The sequence below is a fragment of the Oreochromis niloticus genome, linkage group LG14 (assembly GCF_001858045.2).
Source record: "Oreochromis niloticus isolate F11D_XX linkage group LG14, O_niloticus_UMD_NMBU, whole genome shotgun sequence".
NCBI lineage: Eukaryota > Metazoa > Chordata > Actinopteri > Cichliformes > Cichlidae > Oreochromis > Oreochromis niloticus.
In genome coordinates, this window is record NC_031979.2 from 28,189,778 (window position 1) to 28,209,481 (window position 19,704).

General features: G+C 39.3%; 2 protein-coding genes and 1 long non-coding RNA gene across 5 annotated transcripts; 2 read left to right on the plus strand and 1 right to left on the minus strand.

The window, feature by feature from the left end:
* Nucleotides 1-207: 207 nt before the first annotated feature.
* Nucleotides 208-4,272, minus strand: LOC100699728 (dehydrogenase/reductase SDR family member 11). The gene is made up of 7 exons (XM_003440139.5): nt 4,027-4,272; nt 2,562-2,771; nt 1,702-1,796; nt 945-1,074; nt 740-832; nt 587-652; nt 208-470 (listed from the first exon to the last, which is right to left on the minus strand). The coding sequence occupies exons 1-7, from the start codon at nt 4,156-4,158 to the stop codon at nt 441-443; spliced, it is 756 nt and encodes a 251-aa protein (XP_003440187.1). The 5' UTR covers nt 4,159-4,272; the 3' UTR covers nt 208-440.
* A 5,851-nt stretch (nt 4,273-10,123) lies between these two features.
* LOC106097865 (uncharacterized) lies at nt 10,124-16,238 on the plus strand. Of its 3 annotated transcripts, none has more exons than XR_002064534.1 (5): nt 10,124-10,199; nt 14,846-14,955; nt 15,379-15,444; nt 15,860-15,952; nt 16,156-16,238. It is a non-coding gene; the product is annotated as an uncharacterized LOC106097865 (long non-coding RNA). The 3 variants fall into 3 exon arrangements; XR_002064535.2 differs by lacking the exon at nt 10,124-10,199 and adding an exon at nt 11,111-11,212; XR_002064533.2 differs by lacking the exon at nt 10,124-10,199 and having other exon boundaries at nt 13,882-14,955.
* Nucleotides 16,239-17,115: 877 nt separating this feature from the next.
* Nucleotides 17,116-19,437, plus strand: LOC100699992 (glutathione S-transferase omega-1). Its single transcript, XM_003440140.5, has 6 exons — nt 17,116-17,268; nt 17,918-18,026; nt 18,126-18,348; nt 18,433-18,534; nt 18,737-18,843; nt 19,125-19,437. The coding sequence occupies exons 1-6, from the start codon at nt 17,241-17,243 to the stop codon at nt 19,273-19,275; spliced, it is 720 nt and encodes a 239-aa protein (XP_003440188.1). The 5' UTR covers nt 17,116-17,240; the 3' UTR covers nt 19,276-19,437.
* Nucleotides 19,438-19,704: the final 267 nt, after the last annotated feature.

The window sequence follows — 19,704 nt, forward strand, 5'->3', positions numbered from 1 at the left end:
AATAAAGGCAATAGAATAAAATTTGGCATATTTAATTTAGTAGATTTTTATGCTGCCTGTCCTGAAATAGATTTATGTCTAATAGTTAAATGTATATTTCAGAAATTTTTATTGTTTTATACTTTGTACTGGTTGATTTCTTTCCATCATAAACTGTTTCTTAAATGAAATATCCTCTATATATTAATAATAAACACTGGAGCGCAGTAAAGGTCCCCTGAAAATCATTTTATTTCATACATTCAAACTTTTCAGTACAAAGTTTCAGCACCCTGATAAATGTAGTTAAGAAGTAAGATTATATGAGAGAGCACATGATGCAACTTGTCAAAGAGACTGAAGAAACACACAGTGATGGTAACATCCTCAGAGGCCATTTTGAAAACAGGAAGGCCACAAAAGTATTGGGGTTGCCAAGGGAACAACTTCAGTGACTCGTGCTACACAGCTTCAATGTGAATGTCTCCAATCTGAAAGAAAAGTTAAATAATGCTTTATTATTATAAGTAAACTGGTGATATTAAGAATGTTGCAGAGCAAAATTCAATGAGTCAGAAAAAGGGTTGTAAAAGTGAAAATCACAAACCTGAACATGAGGAGGGGCACTGAGCACATATGCGATAGCACTGACGATATCTTTTGCTTCCAAAGACTGTCAAAGAAGTGAAAAAATGCTTAATTTATTTTTATCTGAGTAATCATATCAACAGTATGCAAACTGTAGGATTAATGGTTTTACCTTATACGCAGCATATATCCCATCTTTTTTCTCGGGATTGTCACTGTGGAGCCGTGATGCAAATTCTGTGTCCACTAAACCAGGAGAAATGCACTGAAAAAAACAAAAATGGAAATTTCAGTAAACAATGTGTATGTCTCTCACAGCAGCCGATCTTGGTGTTAAAGACACATTTGGAGTCAGTTGGTGTCTTTTAAATCCTCACCGTGGCTCGGATATGGGTCTTTTCAGCACGCAGCTCCTGTCTCAGGCCCTCAGTCAGAGCAGTCACAGCATACTTGGTGGCAGTGTAGAAATGCAGATCAGCAACAGGTAAGACGTGATGTCCACACACGCTGCAACAGAAGGTTTACAAGCTGTTAACCAAATCAGCATTTACCGAGACTGATCATATCAATCATATTTAGGTTCTGAATTGCTGGTTGGTTGGTTTTACGATATTGTGACAGACATTTTTCACTACTGGCACTTTTTTTAACTGTTAATGTTAATAAGTAATCATTATACTAGTGAACTCCTGACATGGGGTTTACCTCATTTTGCTTCCTAAATTTTTTAATAACAGAGAGCTACAGACCTAAGCAAATACACGATGGTGGCTTTATTCCATTTCCATAGCAGCAAGCAAAAAAAAAAAAAAAAAAAATCTAGCCTATGTTAGGAAACTCTCACAAGTCAGACCAGGGGATATGAATGAGATAAAAAAAGAACAATAACAATGGGAAATATGTGTCTTGCCTTGTTTTGTTTGAGTTGAGAAGATAATAATCTCCATGTCAAAGAGCTAGCAGTATTGTTAATACCACCATCTGTGCTTTTCCTGTTAACCAAATATTTGATGTGAAAAGGGTTTAAAGACTCCTGGACAATCATGGTAATGGTCATGTAAGATACTTTTCTGATGACTAAGTCTACAGACTTCACAAATCCCCATCATCATTCATCAGCAAATAAAACTGCACCTGTTGAGATTTATAATGTGCCCATCGTCCACGTTTCTCTCTTTCATTGACTGATAAGCTTCCCGTGTGCAGATGCTCAGTGCAAGAACGTTCACCTGTAAGAAACCAAGCAGAGAAATAAACAACCAGGAAAATCGAAACTTTCCAAATGACTCATTTACTCTTTGTTTCTTTTGCATAAGGAGCATTAAGTAGTTTTTGCCCACTTGTGTATGTTTTTAACTCTCTGAGTTTTGTCAAATTGTATAAGAATTTTGTAATTCAGATGATTCATGAGTTTGGTTGAATCATACTTCCTGTTTTTGGGATGGATTAAACTGAACATGCACCCCACCTATTTACAGTGAACTTTTACACAGAATGTGATTTACAGTGTGATTAATGGATGACTCGTTGGAAAACTGGTTATACTGGTTTATTTACATTGAAATAATTTTTTTTCTCTTTCTGTCATATATAAGTCTGCTGCAGCTGAAAATTTTCTCCATGACAGTGACATTAAACATCAAAATTTAAGTATTCAAAATATAAAACAGCAAAATTTTGGATAGTTAGTTTAGATTAAACAACTGCAGAAACTGCAGAAAACAGTCACAATTATATCTGGAATCAACAAATTTCTGACAACCTTTTAGCTCGATGCTTTTATTTCAGTATTTTTTTTTACCCACTTTTGTGTATTTTTTTCTTTTGCCTTTCTCATCTATTTAGTTTTGTGATATCATGAGCTGGATTGCTATGAATGAGTCAACGTTAGAGTGATCACTGAAATTCACTTCAGTGTTCTGCTGGGGAATCCATTACTTTCAACTCAACTTTCACACCGCTGCAGATTTTCTAAAACATTTCTGAGCTCTTACATTCATCATGTTCTTCCAGCTGTTGGTTTTGCCGTTTAGGAGCTGCTCTGGGTGAGCCAAGCCAGCGTTGTTGATGCACACGTCCACACCTTTGTGCTGCTCCTTGATCGCTGCGAACATGGACAGAATCTCTTCCTCTTTGCTCAAGTCACACTTGAATGGGACCAAAACACCAGGGTGGCCGGCGCTCTGACACTCTGCTGCCAGTTTCTGAAAAAGAAAAGAAGACAAACAGACATTCAGATTCAGAATAACATTAGTAGTGTATGAATCTGCCCTTCAAATGTTTATGTTAGGTTACTGTAAATATCTGGCTTTGTTTTGAGCTTGTATTTTGCAACTCATTACAATAACTTTGTCCAAAACTCGAAATCCCATGTCTGAACACATCCAGCCGTCAACTGGTTCACCAAGCCTGCTGTACAGTACCTTAAAAAACTAAAACTATTTTAACATGAAAACATTCTGACAGTATGTTATGACCCAGCTGTTCCAGGGGACAGGGGAGGTTACATAACCAAGACCCTCACGAGGGAATCAGTCATTTCATATGTTTTTATCTGACCACTGCATTTCTTTTTCTTTTTAATCTATTGGAAAACTGTAGACTGTAAACAGTTAAGCTGCCAGATGTGTATAAATAGTCCAGTCCTTCTTATAGTCTTTGTCATATTGTTTGTATTTTCTATCATTCAACCTGGGCTGAGACCTGCTTTTAAGTCCTTCACTTTACAATTCATTTCAAATTGTTATTTTTTTTAATATATGTAATTTTCACCACAGTTTATTCTGCAGTTTAGTCACCAGTGTTTCTCACCTTGTTGATCCTGAAAGAAGGGTTTTGAAAAGTGCTATATTTACAAATAAATGCATTATATTCATTATCATAAGGATTTTTTTTTGTTTGGCTATATCGAGAGAACAAACAAAGACAGTTGAAACCAGGACTTGTATAATATACAAGTATTGTTCCTTTTAGTATCTTCATATTTTCTACTGAAAACTGTGTGGAGACAAGCAACAAGCAGTTAAACTGTAAATCATTCATATGTCATCAGTTAATTTGTGTCCAGCTTTCTGTTTCTGTGCTGGACTCAACTGAAAATCTATTAGCAGTGAACTTTTACATTGAATCTGATTTACCAAACAGTCAATATACAATATTATAATACTGTATAACGGCGGTAAAAGAAAAAAAAAAACTTAACAAAGACTTATAGTTTATTTCAGTCTTACAGTGGATTATGTGTTGCAAAGCTCGTTCAGCAGGTTTATTTAACTGCCATAAAATCGGCTACTGCCCAGCCTCTCATCATTTTTTGCTGTATCAACATAATTAACAAACTATGAGTATGTATATGCCCCAACAACAAACACAACAAATAAACAAACACACACAAAAATCACTTTTAAAAAATGCAGTTGTTGCTCTTTGCTGAAAACGAGTTTTCACTTCAGAACAAACCTGGATTTTCCCGACGTCCCTGGCGCAGCCCACCACTTTCATACCGAGCCGGACCAGCTCTACCGCTATAGCCGCCCCAATCCCAACCGAGGCGCCGGTCACCAGAGCCACTCTTCCCTGCCAGCGCTCCATCACAGTCCGGCAACCTGCAACACACACGAAAGAACCACAAATACGAAGAGAGAGAGTGACGGAACTCAAACTGTCCTGTGCCGGGAAGCATTTATATATCCATCTGAACCATGTCAGCCTGCCTTTGCTCTCAAAACAGCTTCAGTTCTCCGCCCTGCAGGGAGGCAGTCAGCCAATCACATTTGTGAAAACACTGAGGAAACTTTCTAAGAAACCTTTTTATGTAGGTGGCCTTCTTAGTGGCCTTCTTAGTAAGATGTTCAGTGAATGGAAAAGCTGTTCATTTATTTTTAGGTCTACGTAGATAATTAAATACTTCCAACATACAGTATTATTATGTGGCATGATGCTTTTATGAATTTTATGGTTACCAACATATTTGGCAGAATCTGGACTTGTTTGTGTACCAGGGTGTATTTTTGTGAAATTTTCTTTCTTACACACAAAATTGTTCGCCTGTCTATTTTATAGAAAAATTGTATAAAATATAAAAAATATAATTTTAGTAATGACACATGAAGTACCGCAGTGCTGCAAGCTTTGATAAAATCAGCACTTCAGTGACAAAAGACTCGTGGAAAGGATCGATTGGTCTTATCCAGTCCACTGGATCTGATGATATTTGTATACAGAGGGCAGAGAGAGAGAGAGAGGGAGAGCAATCAGTAAATGAGCATGTAAAATGAACATTTGTATGTTCATTTTACATGCTTTAAATACTAATACCTGTAAAAAGCCTGTAACAGGTCTACAGACTGGTAGGCTGCCTCAGGAAAATACAGGTTTGCTTTAAAATGAAAACTGAGTTTCAGAAGAGGGCAACTTATAGCTGCTGTTAATGTAGATTTTGGTTTTTTAGCACTGTTAACTACATGTCCATATGTCTGTTACTTACAACATATCTCTCTGTGTCATGGTTAATAAATGATGCACAGTGTTTTCTGTTTAGTCCAACAACAATAACTGTATAATGACTCTACATCTGAATTCCATCTATCCATTCATCCACCCCAGGAATATCCATGCAAACACTTCAGTTAATGATGGCTCTGTTCTTATTATAAGAGATGGATTGCAGTAACTGCTAAGAAAACATCCATTTGTATTTACATCAGTTTTTTATACAGTTTGCTGACAGGCGATTTTGTGGCCTGCTGAGGTCTGTTCCCGCTTTATTTCATGACAGACTAAACAGATAAAAAAAAATCTATACTTGATTCCAAATAGTTGGCTTAGGAATCAAAAGATGGTGACATGTTAACCTGCAGGAGACCCATCAGTCATCACGATGGCCTTTCTTCACAGCAACTCAGTAAAATCCAGGCTTGAGAAAATACCTGTATATTGACTTCTGGAAATAAAGGAAGTAATGTTGGAAGGGAACAAAAAAGGCAGTATTTTTGCAGTGTCACGATAAGTCATGTTTGTGTTTTACGCAAAGAAAGGGAGTGACATATTTGCCAATTCATTATGAATATATGTTACATAATCTCTCCTGATGTTTACACCAGTTAATTCATTGTTAGCATCAATACCATCCATCAAATAATGATCCTTATGTGACTGAATCTGGAAAGCACAGACTACAGTGGACAACATGGTTTCTCTATACTGCAAAATGATAAGAAATAATTTAAGAAACCTTGTAGAAAGCAGACTATTGAGCATCTCCACCCACTAATGTATGAATTACATTTCTCTCTTTAATCTCTTTATCAAGTTACACCATGTGGCCCCCTACAGGGCCAATGTTAAATCAATATTACACATTTACTATGTTTATTAAAATGTAATAAAGACACATTTACCATCTAATGGCAGTATTCCATATCTTAACTTAAAAGTTGCTTTAAACTGTTTTCATAAAAACAAAAACAAGATTAATTGCATGCCTCCATGCAGGGGGAGAGCTGCCTCTATAACACCAACACAAAACCCAACCATGCTGACAAAATGTTATGGTCCAGGGTCGTTGTGATGGGTTTTTTTAGCTTTGATTTCTTATGTCTTAGATGACTGGCTCCTATTTGTATTGTTACTCCAATATTCCCCACTGATTCCATGTCTCTGTTTCCCTGCTTCCAATTTTCCTCCTTCAGTCTTGTATACGTGTCAGTACTTTTCTCCTTGTCATAGTGGCGTGTGCTTTTGGGTTCAGCTGCAGCAGTGTCAGGTGAGGTGACTGGCACACCTGTTGTGCATTAGCCAGTAAACCTCTCACTCTTTATGCGGTAGGTGAGGGGGCATCTATGCTGACACACCCAGCAATGATGTGGAGAGCTGTTTGTGGGGTTATGAACTGCTCAGGGAGGAATTTGAATGTGCTTTATGCACCCGGCAAGTTTTGTGAATTACACATTACTGAGTGTATATAATGCCAACAATAGGTGCGAATAATTTGATCTTTGTAACATTAAATGCCTCTGTCCATCTCTCACACCTAATAGTACTGCCATTCTTGTTTTCACCTTGGTTATGTCCCTTTTCCTGGTTTTCAATGAAGCCGCACATGGGAAGAAGATTTCATACTGTGCAGTTTGTATAACTGTCTATGGAGGAATTATATTTCAAAAAGGAAACAACATTACTTCATCATGCTGAAAAAACACCAGTCCCAAAAGGACCCAGTAGAAATATACTGCTAACACAGTTAACAGACAGTAAACACCAACATGAGATTGAAAATGCGACTAATATTAAAGGGTTCATGTGTAAAACAAACCAGTAAAAGTCAGATTCAATTCTCATGGTCAATAAGTTGCAAATGTAGAAGGAAATCATCAATTACTGAGTGATGTTTTACAAAAGCAAAACTAAATATAAGAAGTTTGTTGCGTTTGTATATAATACTGGAGACGATGGCTCGTTTTTAGGCACACTTTAATTTTAGTCAAAACTGTTTTAAAACGCACTCTTCCACTTCTTCTCTCCCTCCTCTTTTACCTGTTACACAGAGGCACCTCTGGCCTGAAGGAGTAATAGCACCATAGAAGCACATAACATTCTGATTCAGTCTACATAAGCTTGTAAACAATAAAGTTCTTGTACAGACTTTCAGTTTCTTCCACACAGAGAATTTCCTGTCTTTGACTGTAACTGTCTGCAGATCATCTCTTTTGCTAGCTGTGGCGAAGGTGTGTTCCCTAGCTCAGCTGCAGGGGAGGAGTGGTGCAGTGAGCTCAAAGGGGCGGTACCGGGAGGCAGGTGAGCCACAGGTGGTGGCGATTGACTGATCACGGGTTCTCTTTCCGTTTCTCTATATAGTGAAGGCAGTCGAGCGGGGACGGAGAGAGCTGGACTGGAATGGACTGTGTTTCTTGAGTTCACAACTGTCAATAAAATGCAATAATAGTGAGCACAATCATTGTGTGTGTTGTGTACTTTTACACTAGCATTTTGATCCATGTGTGAAAGCTAAAACAAAGAGGACTGTTTGCTGCCCCAGTCATACAGCAGATGCCGGCAGTAATATCCTCCGTTTAGTCCAGGGGTGTCGAAGTCCAGGCCTCGAGGGCCAGTGTCCTGCAGGTAAAAAAATAAAAAATAAAAAATCGAGAGGGGATTAAAACTAACAAATTCTAAGTCTTAATTAAAGCAATTCTGTGGTCAGGTGAGGCCTGTTTCCAATTTAATTCATGACAAACTAAGCAGGTTAAAAAATAATCTGAAGTTGATTCCAAAGAGTTGGCTTAGGAATCAAATTTCTGCAAATAAAGGGAGCAATGTCAGAAGGAAACAAAAGGGGCAGCATTGTTGCAATGTCATGGTTAGTCATGTTGATGTTCAAGTTCAAGCGGCTTTCATTGTCATTTCAACCACGTACAGTGGTACAGTACAGAGTGGAATGAGACAGCGTTCCTCCAAGACCCTGGTGCTACATATAACATATAACGGACAAACACAGGACTACGTAAAGTGGAATGTGCAAAATTGCAAAAATAAACAAGACAAGACAGTGCAACACTAGACAGAACAGCATGATAGAGACACAAGACTGAGGAAATGAACCACAAAAACAGCACCATTTGGTCCAGATTGGCCGCTGTGTGCCGCGCCACCAGTCACCTTTGTTAAATGGTAAGTGGACTGATTCTTATATAGTGCTTTTCTACTCTCCCAGAGTACTCAAAGTGCTCTATGCAACATGCCACATTCACCCAATCACACCCATTCAACCAAGCACTTTCTTCTATTCTTAGTGCTTCCTAAATACATTCAGACACATTCATAATCTGATGGAAGCATCGGAGAGCAACTTGGGGGCTTAGTATCTAGCCCAAGGATACTTGACATCCAGATTGAAGGAGCCAGGGATCGAACCACTAACCTTCTGATCAGCAGGTGACCTGCGCTACCTCCTGAGCTCCAGGCTATGTAAAGAAAGGGAGTGACATATTTGCAAAGTCATTATGAGCATGCATTACATAATCTGTCCTGATGGTTTTAAATGTAAATGTAGAACAGCTGAGTCACTGTTAACAAGAGTATTGTCTGTTACAATAATGATCTTTATATGACTGAATCACAAGAGCACAGCCTCTCACAGTGGACAATGTGGTTTCTCTTTACTGCAAATTCATAAGAAATAAGGTAATACATACTTTGTAGAAAGCAGGGTCATGTATGCAAAACATTTATTACAAAAATGTAATAAAATGTCACGCGATTTAAAGTTGTGTTTTGTAATAGATTTGTCAAGGAATTATTTCTAAGATTGTTATTTTAGCCTACACAAACACACTTCAGCCCCAAGTTCAGGGAATTCATCCAACATGTGATTCCCACACGTACATCACAAATACGTTTTGTATCCATCTCTCACAAAAAGAATGTACACTGTTGTACACTGCCTCCATAGGAATCAAGATATAAGTAGCAGCTAGGTGTTGCTATTAAATATATTGATCATCAGCAAGTATGAGCACCTCTATAAAATCGGAGGTTTTAGCAGTTTTCTGGTCTGGAGCATCATTTCTAAGTTCACACTGGGAACATTTTTGCATTAATGTTCCAGAAAATACACATCAAGGTCAGTTTCCAGACTGACACACCTCAGACATGATAATAATCTACACAACCAGAAACAGAGAAAACACGTATGGCTTGTTTACACTGATAAAAGCTATTTTGGAGAGAGGTATATATAATCTATGCAAATCATATAAGATTTACTCTATTATTGCACTCAGCCAAGGAATTATACAGTAATGGGTTAATTATACCCTTTTCTTAAGAGTAACAACATTACATTAAAAAATGCAGTAAAATATACCCCCAAACCGTGAGTCTTATGTTCCTAATTGCGCATTCTGTCACGGTCTGAGCTGGCAGACCGTGGGGAGATGGGGAAATAGGACCCAAACGCCGGACTCTTCAATGCGACAGTGTTTATTTACAAAGGTGGTGAAGTAAACAACAATAAATCCCCTAGTGTCCCTGACTCCCGTGTAGTGTCTTCTTTCCCAAAAAGTCCCCGTGTAGTGCTCTCTGCTCCAGTGTCTCGAGCACTCCTCGTGCTCACTGCTCTCTCTCGTTCCACATTCCTCCTGAGGGAAAACAATAGAGGCAGCCGTTAACACACTATATCCTAGCAGGCATACACTCACACTTCCTACGAGCTAGAAGACTGACGTGTAGTCAAACGCAATAATCCCGCGTCGGTGGAAGCTCCATCACTCCTCTAAATAGTTCCACCGACGAGCCCTGATGAGGAGCAGGTGTGTGGCAAGGGCTTCGGGTGTGGCCAATCCTCGAGCTAGGCCACGCCCCTCAGGCCTGAAGATGCCTGTAACTTGGCCACAGAAACAGCAACACACAAACACACACACAAACCTGCCTACATACAGATGAGGACAGATCAGAGGCAGTGCAGACAACACACAATAATAATAATAATAATAATACTAAAGGTCCACACTGTTCACGGACCCCGAGTCCCCGGAACCGGGTCCGTGACACATGCGGGACTGAGCGGGACAGCAAGCAAATTCTGGGTCCTTTCTTCAGCTTCCATCGAACCCGATCGAACCACAGAAGTGAAGGTAAGCTATTTACATAGGGTGAATAATATATAATAGCGCATGCAAATGGTAATTTTTGAAGTAATGAGCTATTACACTTTACTTGTATTGCTTAGGTCTGTGTAATGCACCATTACTTGAAATGAAACTTTGAATCTGTTGCTGTCTGTTAACCGTCTAGACAACTGTCGGTAAGTTGCAATGAAATGTGTTCGTGGTGTGCTTTTTATCAGTCAGCATGCATGACCAGTCCCGGACTGGTAATCAGAACACTGAGGACGTGTCCAAATTAATGGGCTGAATCCTCCTGAGGGCCCGGTCTTCGCGAGCTATGTGGCCGGGTCCTCAGAAGGTCGGGTAGGCCGGATGTAAACCTACGTTTAACCTGAGTAGCGAAAGACAGCGGTGATGTGAAAATGATGTGCCGGGAGTTGTCCCGTTCTCGGCGGCTCTAGTGACACTCGAGCTCTCGGCTAGCTATCGAGCTTGTGGGTAACAGACGTCTCCGAAAATGTCGAAGCACTTGTGCAAATATGCGATATTTTGATAAACCGAGCAGATATTTGAAGTTTACACAGCTACATTCTCGCCTGAAAATATGTTAAAAGTTTATTATGTGACCCAGAAAGAATAATAAGAGTAATTTTAAAACTTAGTAGCGGCCGCCATTGCCGGAAACTGGAGTTTGGCTGGGCCGCGCTATGAATTCTGGGATATGGTGGGCCACGAAGGACACACCCGACCCATCCTTCAAATTCGGGGAAAAGGAGGACGCATTGGTCAGCCTTCGGCGCGTCGCTGTGACGTAATCGGTCTACAAATACGTTGGGAGGATGCAGCCCATGAATTTGGACACCCCCAATAATTACAATCACGGTCTTTGCAAACTACTTTCCTTCCTTGATGGAAAAGAAAATGGACGTCAGACGATCTTTATTATTATTATTATTATTATTATTATTATTATTTTGAGAAATGAGAGCGGCAATCCTTAAGTTGTGGTGGCTCTGCTTCTGGGTCAACACATAAAGCAGGTAAACAAACTTAAATCCGTAATGTCTTTGAGATTCTATGAACACTGGGCAGATCATTCCCAACAGTCGTGTTTTAAAACTCTTAAAAAACAGCTGTTGCATCCGTCTGCGTCTCCCCATTCATCTTCACTGTAGCTCATCATCCCGGAGAGCTCACTGAAAGCTTTCTCCCAGCTGTAACTGGCGGCTTTGTTTTAGCAGCACCCAGTGGCGTGTCTAGAAAATTTCTGTTGGGGGGGGCCAGGTAGGGGCACAGATTTGGAGAAGGGTGGCAGATGTAATTGGCAGATAATGTTAAAAAAAAATTCTACCAACGGTTAACCATCATTCAATAACCCTGTAAACCTAATAACTGAATTTGCTTTTGACTCTTATTAGAATAAGATTTTAACCACTACGGTGCAAAGTTTTTAGATACTGTGTTGATGAAGTACAAGAGATACAATCAGTGCTTTGTCAGTGTTTACTCAGCATTCAAGGACAGCAATATTTGCATAGTATTTTTACTGACATATAGGGCACATATGTTTTGGGCAAAAACATTTTTGAATATTAAAATACAAACATTTTTAACATACAATTGGAAAATTAGCCAATGCAAAATTTTATCTGCCTATTAAAAAAAGAAGATAATCTTCTCACAAACTGGTGCTTGATTTTGAAACAGGAAAAAAGTGGGGAAACAAATGAAAAGACTAACATTTGAATGAAACCTGAAAGCAAGTAAATACTTTCTATGCTGCCTTATGGTAAACTTTGGTAATACTGATGTATAAAGAACAACACTGGCTGATGATGAAATACAGTCAGCTGGCATGGTGACACTGCCAGTATTAACCTGCAGGGCTGGACTGGGACAAATTTTGACCAGAGACCGGCCCACCAGGTATTAAAGCCATAAAGCCTTTGAATGAAAACAAACGCTGTTGTGACAATGATGTACACGGTCTTGTTGGTATTACTATACATTTTACATCAGATAAAATCTTTGTTCGCAAGATTCAGATAATTATTTAATAAAAGCTAGATATTTTAAATGAGAATAAGTAAGAAAAGTATTTCTTTGTGCCCCCCTTTCCCTGTTAATGCCCTACCTCGCCCCCTGGCATAACTTTGCTAGACCCGCCCCTGCACAGTTACTGGCAGTCAGCTACATAGAAAAGGATCCTGGTGTTATTTGTCTCTCAGAAACAGTTCATAACTTCCCTTCAACTCATTCATGTCACCTAAAAGGTAAACCTGTTTCTCCATCACCTGTTCAGCTCTGATGATTCAGTAAGGACATCTCCTGGTTTCATCTTCATGTTTCCCTCTCACCAGATAACCAAATCGACATCATGACCAGCAGCTTTACAGCTGTGGCTCCAGCAAACATCAGCTGATACTAGAAAATAATATTAAATAAATTCTAACAACAGCTGATCAAGCTTAAACGTGCTGCTGTTGTTTAGCGCGACATCTGCTGGTTTCCTCTTTCTGGCGCAAAGTGGGCGATAAACAAACAAAAAAGAAAAGCTGTTCAGCTGATCATTTATCAGTTTAATGATTGAAGTAGCAACAGGAGAGGGAGGGGGGAGAATGAGAGAAGAAGAGGCAGCTGTGCAGCAGAGACACATCCAGCTTTGTGTCTTTTTTTCATTCTAGCTGAAGTCCGGGACAAACTGCGTCTCTTCTCAGCTCAATACAAAACCTGTAATATTTTCTCCGAATGAGGGACCATTCCATTTTTAAGGAGCCATTGGCAACTCTACTAACTAACCTTATGAATAAAATAAAGTTCACCATCAGTAACATCACAGCACCCACCTAGCTGTATAGAAACTCCGTCATGCTAGCTAGTACGCAGTACGAGTTATTGTAACTGACTGTAAAAAGTCAGCACAACAAAAATAAACTCCACCTAAACTTGGTTTATATCTGACCCAGATAGACTGCAGGTCATTAACTTCTTACCTGAAGTTCAGTTCACCTGACACTTGGACTGGCGGCTGCCTTGGGTCTCTCCTCCTGCCTCCCCCTTCCCTCATCCACCTGCTAGCCGCTGTGGAAGCTCCGCCATGCTCGATGGCCAGTCCAGCTACGTTAAAGTGTTTTTCGCCGAAAAACTGTTTTCTGTGGTGCTGTCTTTGTGCTTGGCTCTCCTACCTTTGCTAACGTGATGTTCATAGCTCAGAAGCCGATGCTGCATTCACTTACACTCGGATATGTGAGCTTCACTGTGAAAACATAATCGTACATTTGATATTTCATTGGATTTTATTGTTTTGGCTTCGGGGTGGCACCTGGGGTGGCCAGTCTGGTTGGGGGGTGGCCTGTGCCCCCCAGGCCACCCCGCTGGACACGCCACAGGCAGCACCAGAACTTTCTGAAAAAGCTCTGAAGCATGCTTGCTTGTATTTAAAAATGTGATAGATACCGCTTTGCTCCCGTATCTGCTTCATAATCCGCTCAGCTGTTCGCACTGCGGGGAAACACTGGGACACAGCAGCATCATGAACTCCAGCTATAGGGAGATTTTTCAGCAGCAAAACAAATAAAGCCAACGTGAAACGATCAGTAAAAAACAAAGACTGCTCTGAGAGTTTGAAATATTAACTGTATTTATTGATGTGTGGTTAAAGAGTATCTTACGTTCAGTAAGTAGGGGCAGGTCCCGCCTTCCTCACCTCTGACTGGATAGAAAGTCTCTCCTACTTACTGATGATTAAGATACTCGCTCACGGGGTGGGACAAGTATGTCTGAGAGAGGGAGGGCGTCTCATGAGACCATCAGTGTTGCCAACGGTCTCTGACAGAAAGTAGCTGAAGTTCCCCAGGGTGTCACACCAAAATAAAAGCAGGGGGGGTAAAGCTCTCAGCCTGAAATGTTGTCCCAGTCCAGGCCTGTGCATGACTGTCTGACTGCTTGTTTTAAGTTTAAAAATTAGTCAATGCTAGCTTTTTCTAAAATATTGAAATGGCAGATGTTAAAAAATAAAACAAAGTACTACTGTATCCCACTAGTATGTGTGAAAATACCCACTGTTGCTGCACCTAAGTTTTTTTTTTTTTGGGAATTGTGGGATCAAGTAAAATATTTTTGAATTTATTTTATATTATATTGGGTAGTGTTAGAACGTCAGTGCTTAATAATTGTTTTCATAATCATACGTCCCCAATTATTCAGCGGGCCACATATAGCAACCTGGTTCTTTTAAACACCTGGGGTCCAAATTAATTTTGAATATTATATGTCTGGGCTATAATTTGGAGAAATACGGCATGTTCTGTGAAGCATATTACATCTATGAATATGATCTATGAAGCTAATTCCATGAAGCATGAATATTAATCTATGCAATTGCAAATGCCTTTATTTTAGTGAGGTAAGTACACAATCTGTTATTTCTGCATAACAGACCCTTGTTAAGTATAACAGACAGACAGACTTCTCAGATAAGAGGAGCAAAAAAAAAACTGAAGAAGAATATTCACCTTATGTTTAATTTCTACCTTCATTGAAGAGACTCAGGTTGATAAACAACTTGTAACCAGGTACATGTCTGAAAATTTCTTTTGTGTAATGTATTTTCTTATTTTTGTTGCATGAAAAATCTGTGTATGTGGACACTCACTATTTGCCCTCTTTTTCAGGTCCTCACGTGCGTCCTTTACAAGCAGAGGCTCGCTGATAGACGACTCTGTTACCAGTTCTAGGGCTGACGCACCCACCCACGTCCCCACCCCCGGTGTATCCTTTACAGGTATGCAAGTTTCTAAAGAAATAAATCACAATGACCTTGAAAATGTGGTTAATCTTAACCAAAGTCCTCAGTTATGTGAAAATGAATTGGAAATGCAAGTTGTGCAACTTCACAACCACAAAAAGATTAGACCTGCTGAAACACATCAGGCTAATACATGGGCATTTTGGTCAAGTCCACTCCATACCCTGCCTTCATGCAGATTGCCCTTGCACTGTCAAGCCATGGGGTGCATTAAGGACACATTTGTCAAGGCATCATTCACAGTCATCCCAGCCAGGCAACATCCTTTCGTTCACATGCATTGTCTGTAATTCATGGTCTTTTGACAATGAGAGGCAGTTTTTTGAACATCTTGGTGGCCATCTAAAAAAGTTTGAAACTGTGCCATGTGTTTTTGAGGATTGTGATTATCTTTTGCAGCTTATGCGTGCCAAAGGAGGAGCTGCTGGTTCCAAGATGAGACCTTTGCTGGACACTTTGAATGACGTATGTTATTTGACTTTTTTCACAAATATGTAATTATGGAGGGCTGCAGTGGGTAGCAAGAAGGTCCTGGGTTCAAATCCTGGCCCAGGGTCTTTATGTATGGAGTTTGCATGTTCCCCCTGTGCATGTGTGGGTTCCCCCCGGGTACTCCGGCTTCCTCCCACAGTCAGAAAACATGACTGTTAGGTCATTTGGTCTCTCTAAATTGTCCTTAGGTTTGAGTGTGTGCGTGCAAGGTTGTTTTTCCTGTCTGTCTCTATGTTGCCTTGTGATTGACTGTCCAGGGTGTACCCAGCCTCTCACCTGTTGAAAGCTGGAGAGAGGCATCAGCCATGTTTTTGTTTTTAAGTAATTCAGTCTTAATGTATGTAAATCACTCCACTTAGTCTTTTCACTAAATTGTATCTCCCTACAGACACAGAGCATTGAGAAGAAAAGGGATGTTGTTATCTGCTGCCTCATTAGCTACCTCGGGGAAAGACAAGAAGATCTTTTTCATGACTGCCAGGTATGTCATATTGATAACAGTTTACTTATTAACTCAAGGGATCCTAATGTTCTTCTCTCCTGTCCTCTCCTATCCCCTGTTCTCCTTTCTCCATTCATCTTCTTTCCACTCCCCTCTTTAGATCAACTGAAATGTATTGAAAAAGCATCTTAAATAAAATAAAACGTGTGTATGCTTTTTGTTCCTTTCTTTTTAACACGTAGGAATGTGAGGATTACACAGACAATATGATGAAGGTGATCGTGATCCACAACATCATGGCTGAGGAGGATCCATCAGATGGTTTCCCTCAATCACAATGAACACAAGTGATGGAGGGATGTGGAAGCCGAACAAAGGCATGTGTACTGCTGATGGGACTGATATATGCCCTCAACCTCGAATATCCGAAGGAGCTGAAGAACACATTTGACACTTTTCAAAAACTGTTTTTGGAACTTGACGGGACGAAACTACTGAACAAGGTCCACGGCCTCAAAAATAAGTTTATGCAATGCACACACATTTCCCCTCTTGTTCCCAGAGGATCTTTTGTCCAGACATAGCTTGATGAAGCTGTAATTTTTCTTCTGACAGCAAGCACAGAAACTATTGAATGTTGGTGTTAGTGTTCTGTTCTATCTATACATATGTTTGATAACGTACATGCACAGAAACAACTTTGTAGAGTTTCTGTGCTTTTGGCTTTTAAAATGGACTAAGTCGCCTTGGAAAGTGTTGTCTGCATTAGCTGTTGTGTTGCACTTTATTCTGTGTTTTTATGGAATAAAAACATTGAGATGATGAACCATTTGAATATCTTTTTTGGGGGGGTACATTTTACCTTATATGAATAGGTAATGTTTATCAACTGATAATAATTAAATTTTATTAGTAATTATCAGGTATTACCAACTAGCAAACAAGAGATAATTTTACCTAATTTCAATGAGTAAGTAGCTGTTGAATGTATACATAAATATGGGGTAAATTTTACCCAATTTAATTAAGTATTTCATAGCTTTTTATTGAAGCTATTTTATACACAATTTATTGAACTAAATCAACCACAAAAAAGGCTATGCAAATTGTTACCTCAGATTTATTGGGTAAATTCTATAGATGAGTTTTTACAGTGTAGCTTTCTGGGAAAAAGAGTCCTCTTTCTAAGAACAACACAGACTTCTCATACACGCCCGTCGCGGTGTATAAATTCAGAACTTCAGCCGCACTATTCACTCCTGAAAATCTGAGCTCAGTCTTCACAGCCCGTCTTCTTTTTGTCTCATTCATTACTTCAGGTGCCAACATGTCTGCTGAAAAGTGTCTCGCTAAAGGTAAGACTTTAAGATATTACTGCGTTAAGTGAAGCCTCTGAAGTGCAGTCAGCTCTGTTCCGTTCCCTGTCCTGTTCAATGACCCGTTCTGCTGCCTGAGCTCTGTCATGTTCCCTTACCTGGCTTGTGGTGAGGGTATAGTTGCAGTTTTACAAAGCCATGCATTTTAATTAGGTCAATATTGACATTATTTGTGACGACTAAAAGCAGACGACTGAAAACAACTTTAAAAAAAAGTCTAAACTAACAGTGACACACTGTGGCTTCTCTAAAAACGAACAAGGTGCTCTTTTTCACATTTTTATACACAGCTCGTTTCCAAAAATCTTGGGATGTTGTATAAAATTAAAATAGGAATGTAATGTAAGGATTTAAAATCCTTATATTTAACTATAAACATGGCGCCCACCTGCTAATAACAAATATGAAATTCAATTTGCCCTCGTGGAAGCTGACAACTATAAAATTCCTTTAATTTATTGTGTGAATTTTGTGCTTTCTTAATGATTCCTATATTCTATGGGAAGCACAATTAATACATTAAAACAATTCAGCATTTTAAAATGTTGCATTAATGGCCTGAAAACACGAGTTAACTTTTTCTCCAAGCTGCTTTTTCTGATGGATGAAGGTTTTTTGTTTCCCTCAGGTAGCGCTGCACCTGGCCCAGTCCCTAAAGGGTACATCAGAGTTTACAGCATGAGGTTCTGCCCTTTTGCCCAGAGGGCCAGATTAGTGCTGAAAGCCAAAGGAATCAAGTAAGGCTACTTTTATTCTGCTTTGCTTTACACATGGAAAGTCATGACAATCTTAACCTTTACTTAAACACGCATGTGCAACCTGTTTTTGTGTTTCAGGCATGAAATCATAAATGTCCATCTGGCAGACAAGCCAGAGTGGTACCTTAAAAAGAATCCATTTGGGATTGTCCCGACACTGGAGACACCTGCTGGTGAGGTGATATATGAGTCACCGATCACCTGTGAATACTTGGATGAAGTTTACCCTGAAAAGCAGCTGCTTCCTTCTTCTCCTTTTGCTAAAGCTCAGCAAAGAATGATGTTGGAGTATTTTTCCAAAGTAGGTCACATGAAAACTTGCACATAAATCTTTACATTTTGTTTTTTTAATTACCAATTAATCAGTTTAATGTCACTGTTTTAGATGATAGGATACTTTTACAGGATCCCATCAGGGAGAAAGAATGGTCAGGATGTCTCAGGACTGGAAGCTGAACTGAAAGAAAAGCTTTCCAAATTGAATGAGGTAGGTGGCACAATTGAGGCTTCTAGTTTCTTTACACACAAACATATAATTTGAAAGACTGTGTGTAAATGAATGTGCTTGCAACTTTGTTTGCCAATCATAATCACTAATCAAAGGATTATTAAGATTATCTTTAATGACTTTACCTGGTTATTTTAGAGTATTAAATGCAACTCTAATGAATGTAATATTCAATTTCTAGGACCTTGTTAACAAGAAGACCAAGTTTTTTGGTGGTGATTCCATAACAATGATTGACTACATGATGTGGCCGTGGTTTGAGAGACTGGAGGTCTTTGAGCTGCAACAGTAGGTTTTCCAGATCTTGTTGTTCCATAAAGGTTTACCTCTTCCATGTGGACTTATTTTTCTTCCTTTAAAATGAAGAAATAACAGTGTCCAATGTGCAAAACTGTAACACAACTAAAGTAACAGTTTAATATCTAAATTGAGCTTTTCTTCCTTTGTAGCATCTAAACTAGCACTGAATATCTTTTATTTCCTGTCTGCTGGATGTTTTGCAAACAAATGTGTGTTCACATGCTATAATTTACTGTTATTTTATTGACTTCATACCCTTTGTCTCCTAGCTGTCTGGATGGCACACCTGAGCTGAAGATGTGGACAGAGCGCATGCTGGAAGATCCAGCTGTCAAAGCCACCATACACAGCATAGACGCCCACAAGGCCTTCTTCAAGTCCTACGTTGAAGGAAAACCAGACTATGACTATGGCCTGTAGAAGTTTGTGCTGATATCACTGAACAAAAATATAGCTGTCTTTATATATTACTGTGTCAAACAAATCAGGTCTGTTTTCAAAATTCTGATGTGACATGTGTAAAGAGTTGAAGAGTCTAAAAAGTGAATGTGAGTGATTTTCAAATAAAAATTGTCCATGAAATGACTGGCCTCATTCTGAGTTTCCTATTTGTGCTCAAAGATGTATAAAAACAGTTAAATAAGGAGTGATCATTAAAAGGAATTGAATATGATTTATTGATTTACATAATTCAATTAATCTATTTGGCAATTAGACACTGATGGCCCATCACAGAAGAAGAGCAGAACAGCATCCCGGTGCTGCTAGGGATTAGGCCAGGATCTCCCAGAGTTTAGATGCTGGTGGGGGAGATAAAGGTGGAGACCTGAATGGAGCTTGAGAAACATG

What these genes read in the sequence shown, in the direction of transcription:
- LOC100699728 (XM_003440139.5), bottom strand. Translation starts at nt 4,158, where the DNA reads ATGGAGCGCTGGCAGGGAAGAGTGGCTCTGGTGACCGGCGCCTCGGTT. An exon ending in GGGACGTCGGGAAAATCCAG is followed by an intron (nt 2,772 to 4,026) that starts GTTTGTTCTGAA and finishes TTTCTTTTTCAG; the next exon opens with AAACTGGCAGCAGAGTGTCA. An exon ending in GTGCCCCTCCTCATGTTCAG is followed by an intron (nt 471 to 586) that starts GTTTGTGATTTT and finishes CTTTTCTTTCAG; the next exon opens with ATTGGAGACATTCACATTGA.
- LOC100699992 (XM_003440140.5), top strand. Translation starts at nt 17,241, where the DNA reads ATGTCTGCTGAAAAGTGTCTCGCTAAAG. An exon ending in CTGAAAGCCAAAGGAATCAA is followed by an intron (nt 18,027 to 18,125) that starts GTAAGGCTACTT and finishes TTTGTGTTTCAG; the next exon opens with GCATGAAATCATAAATGTCC. An exon ending in TGTTGGAGTATTTTTCCAAA is followed by an intron (nt 18,349 to 18,432) that starts GTAGGTCACATG and finishes TCACTGTTTTAG; the next exon opens with ATGATAGGATACTTTTACAG.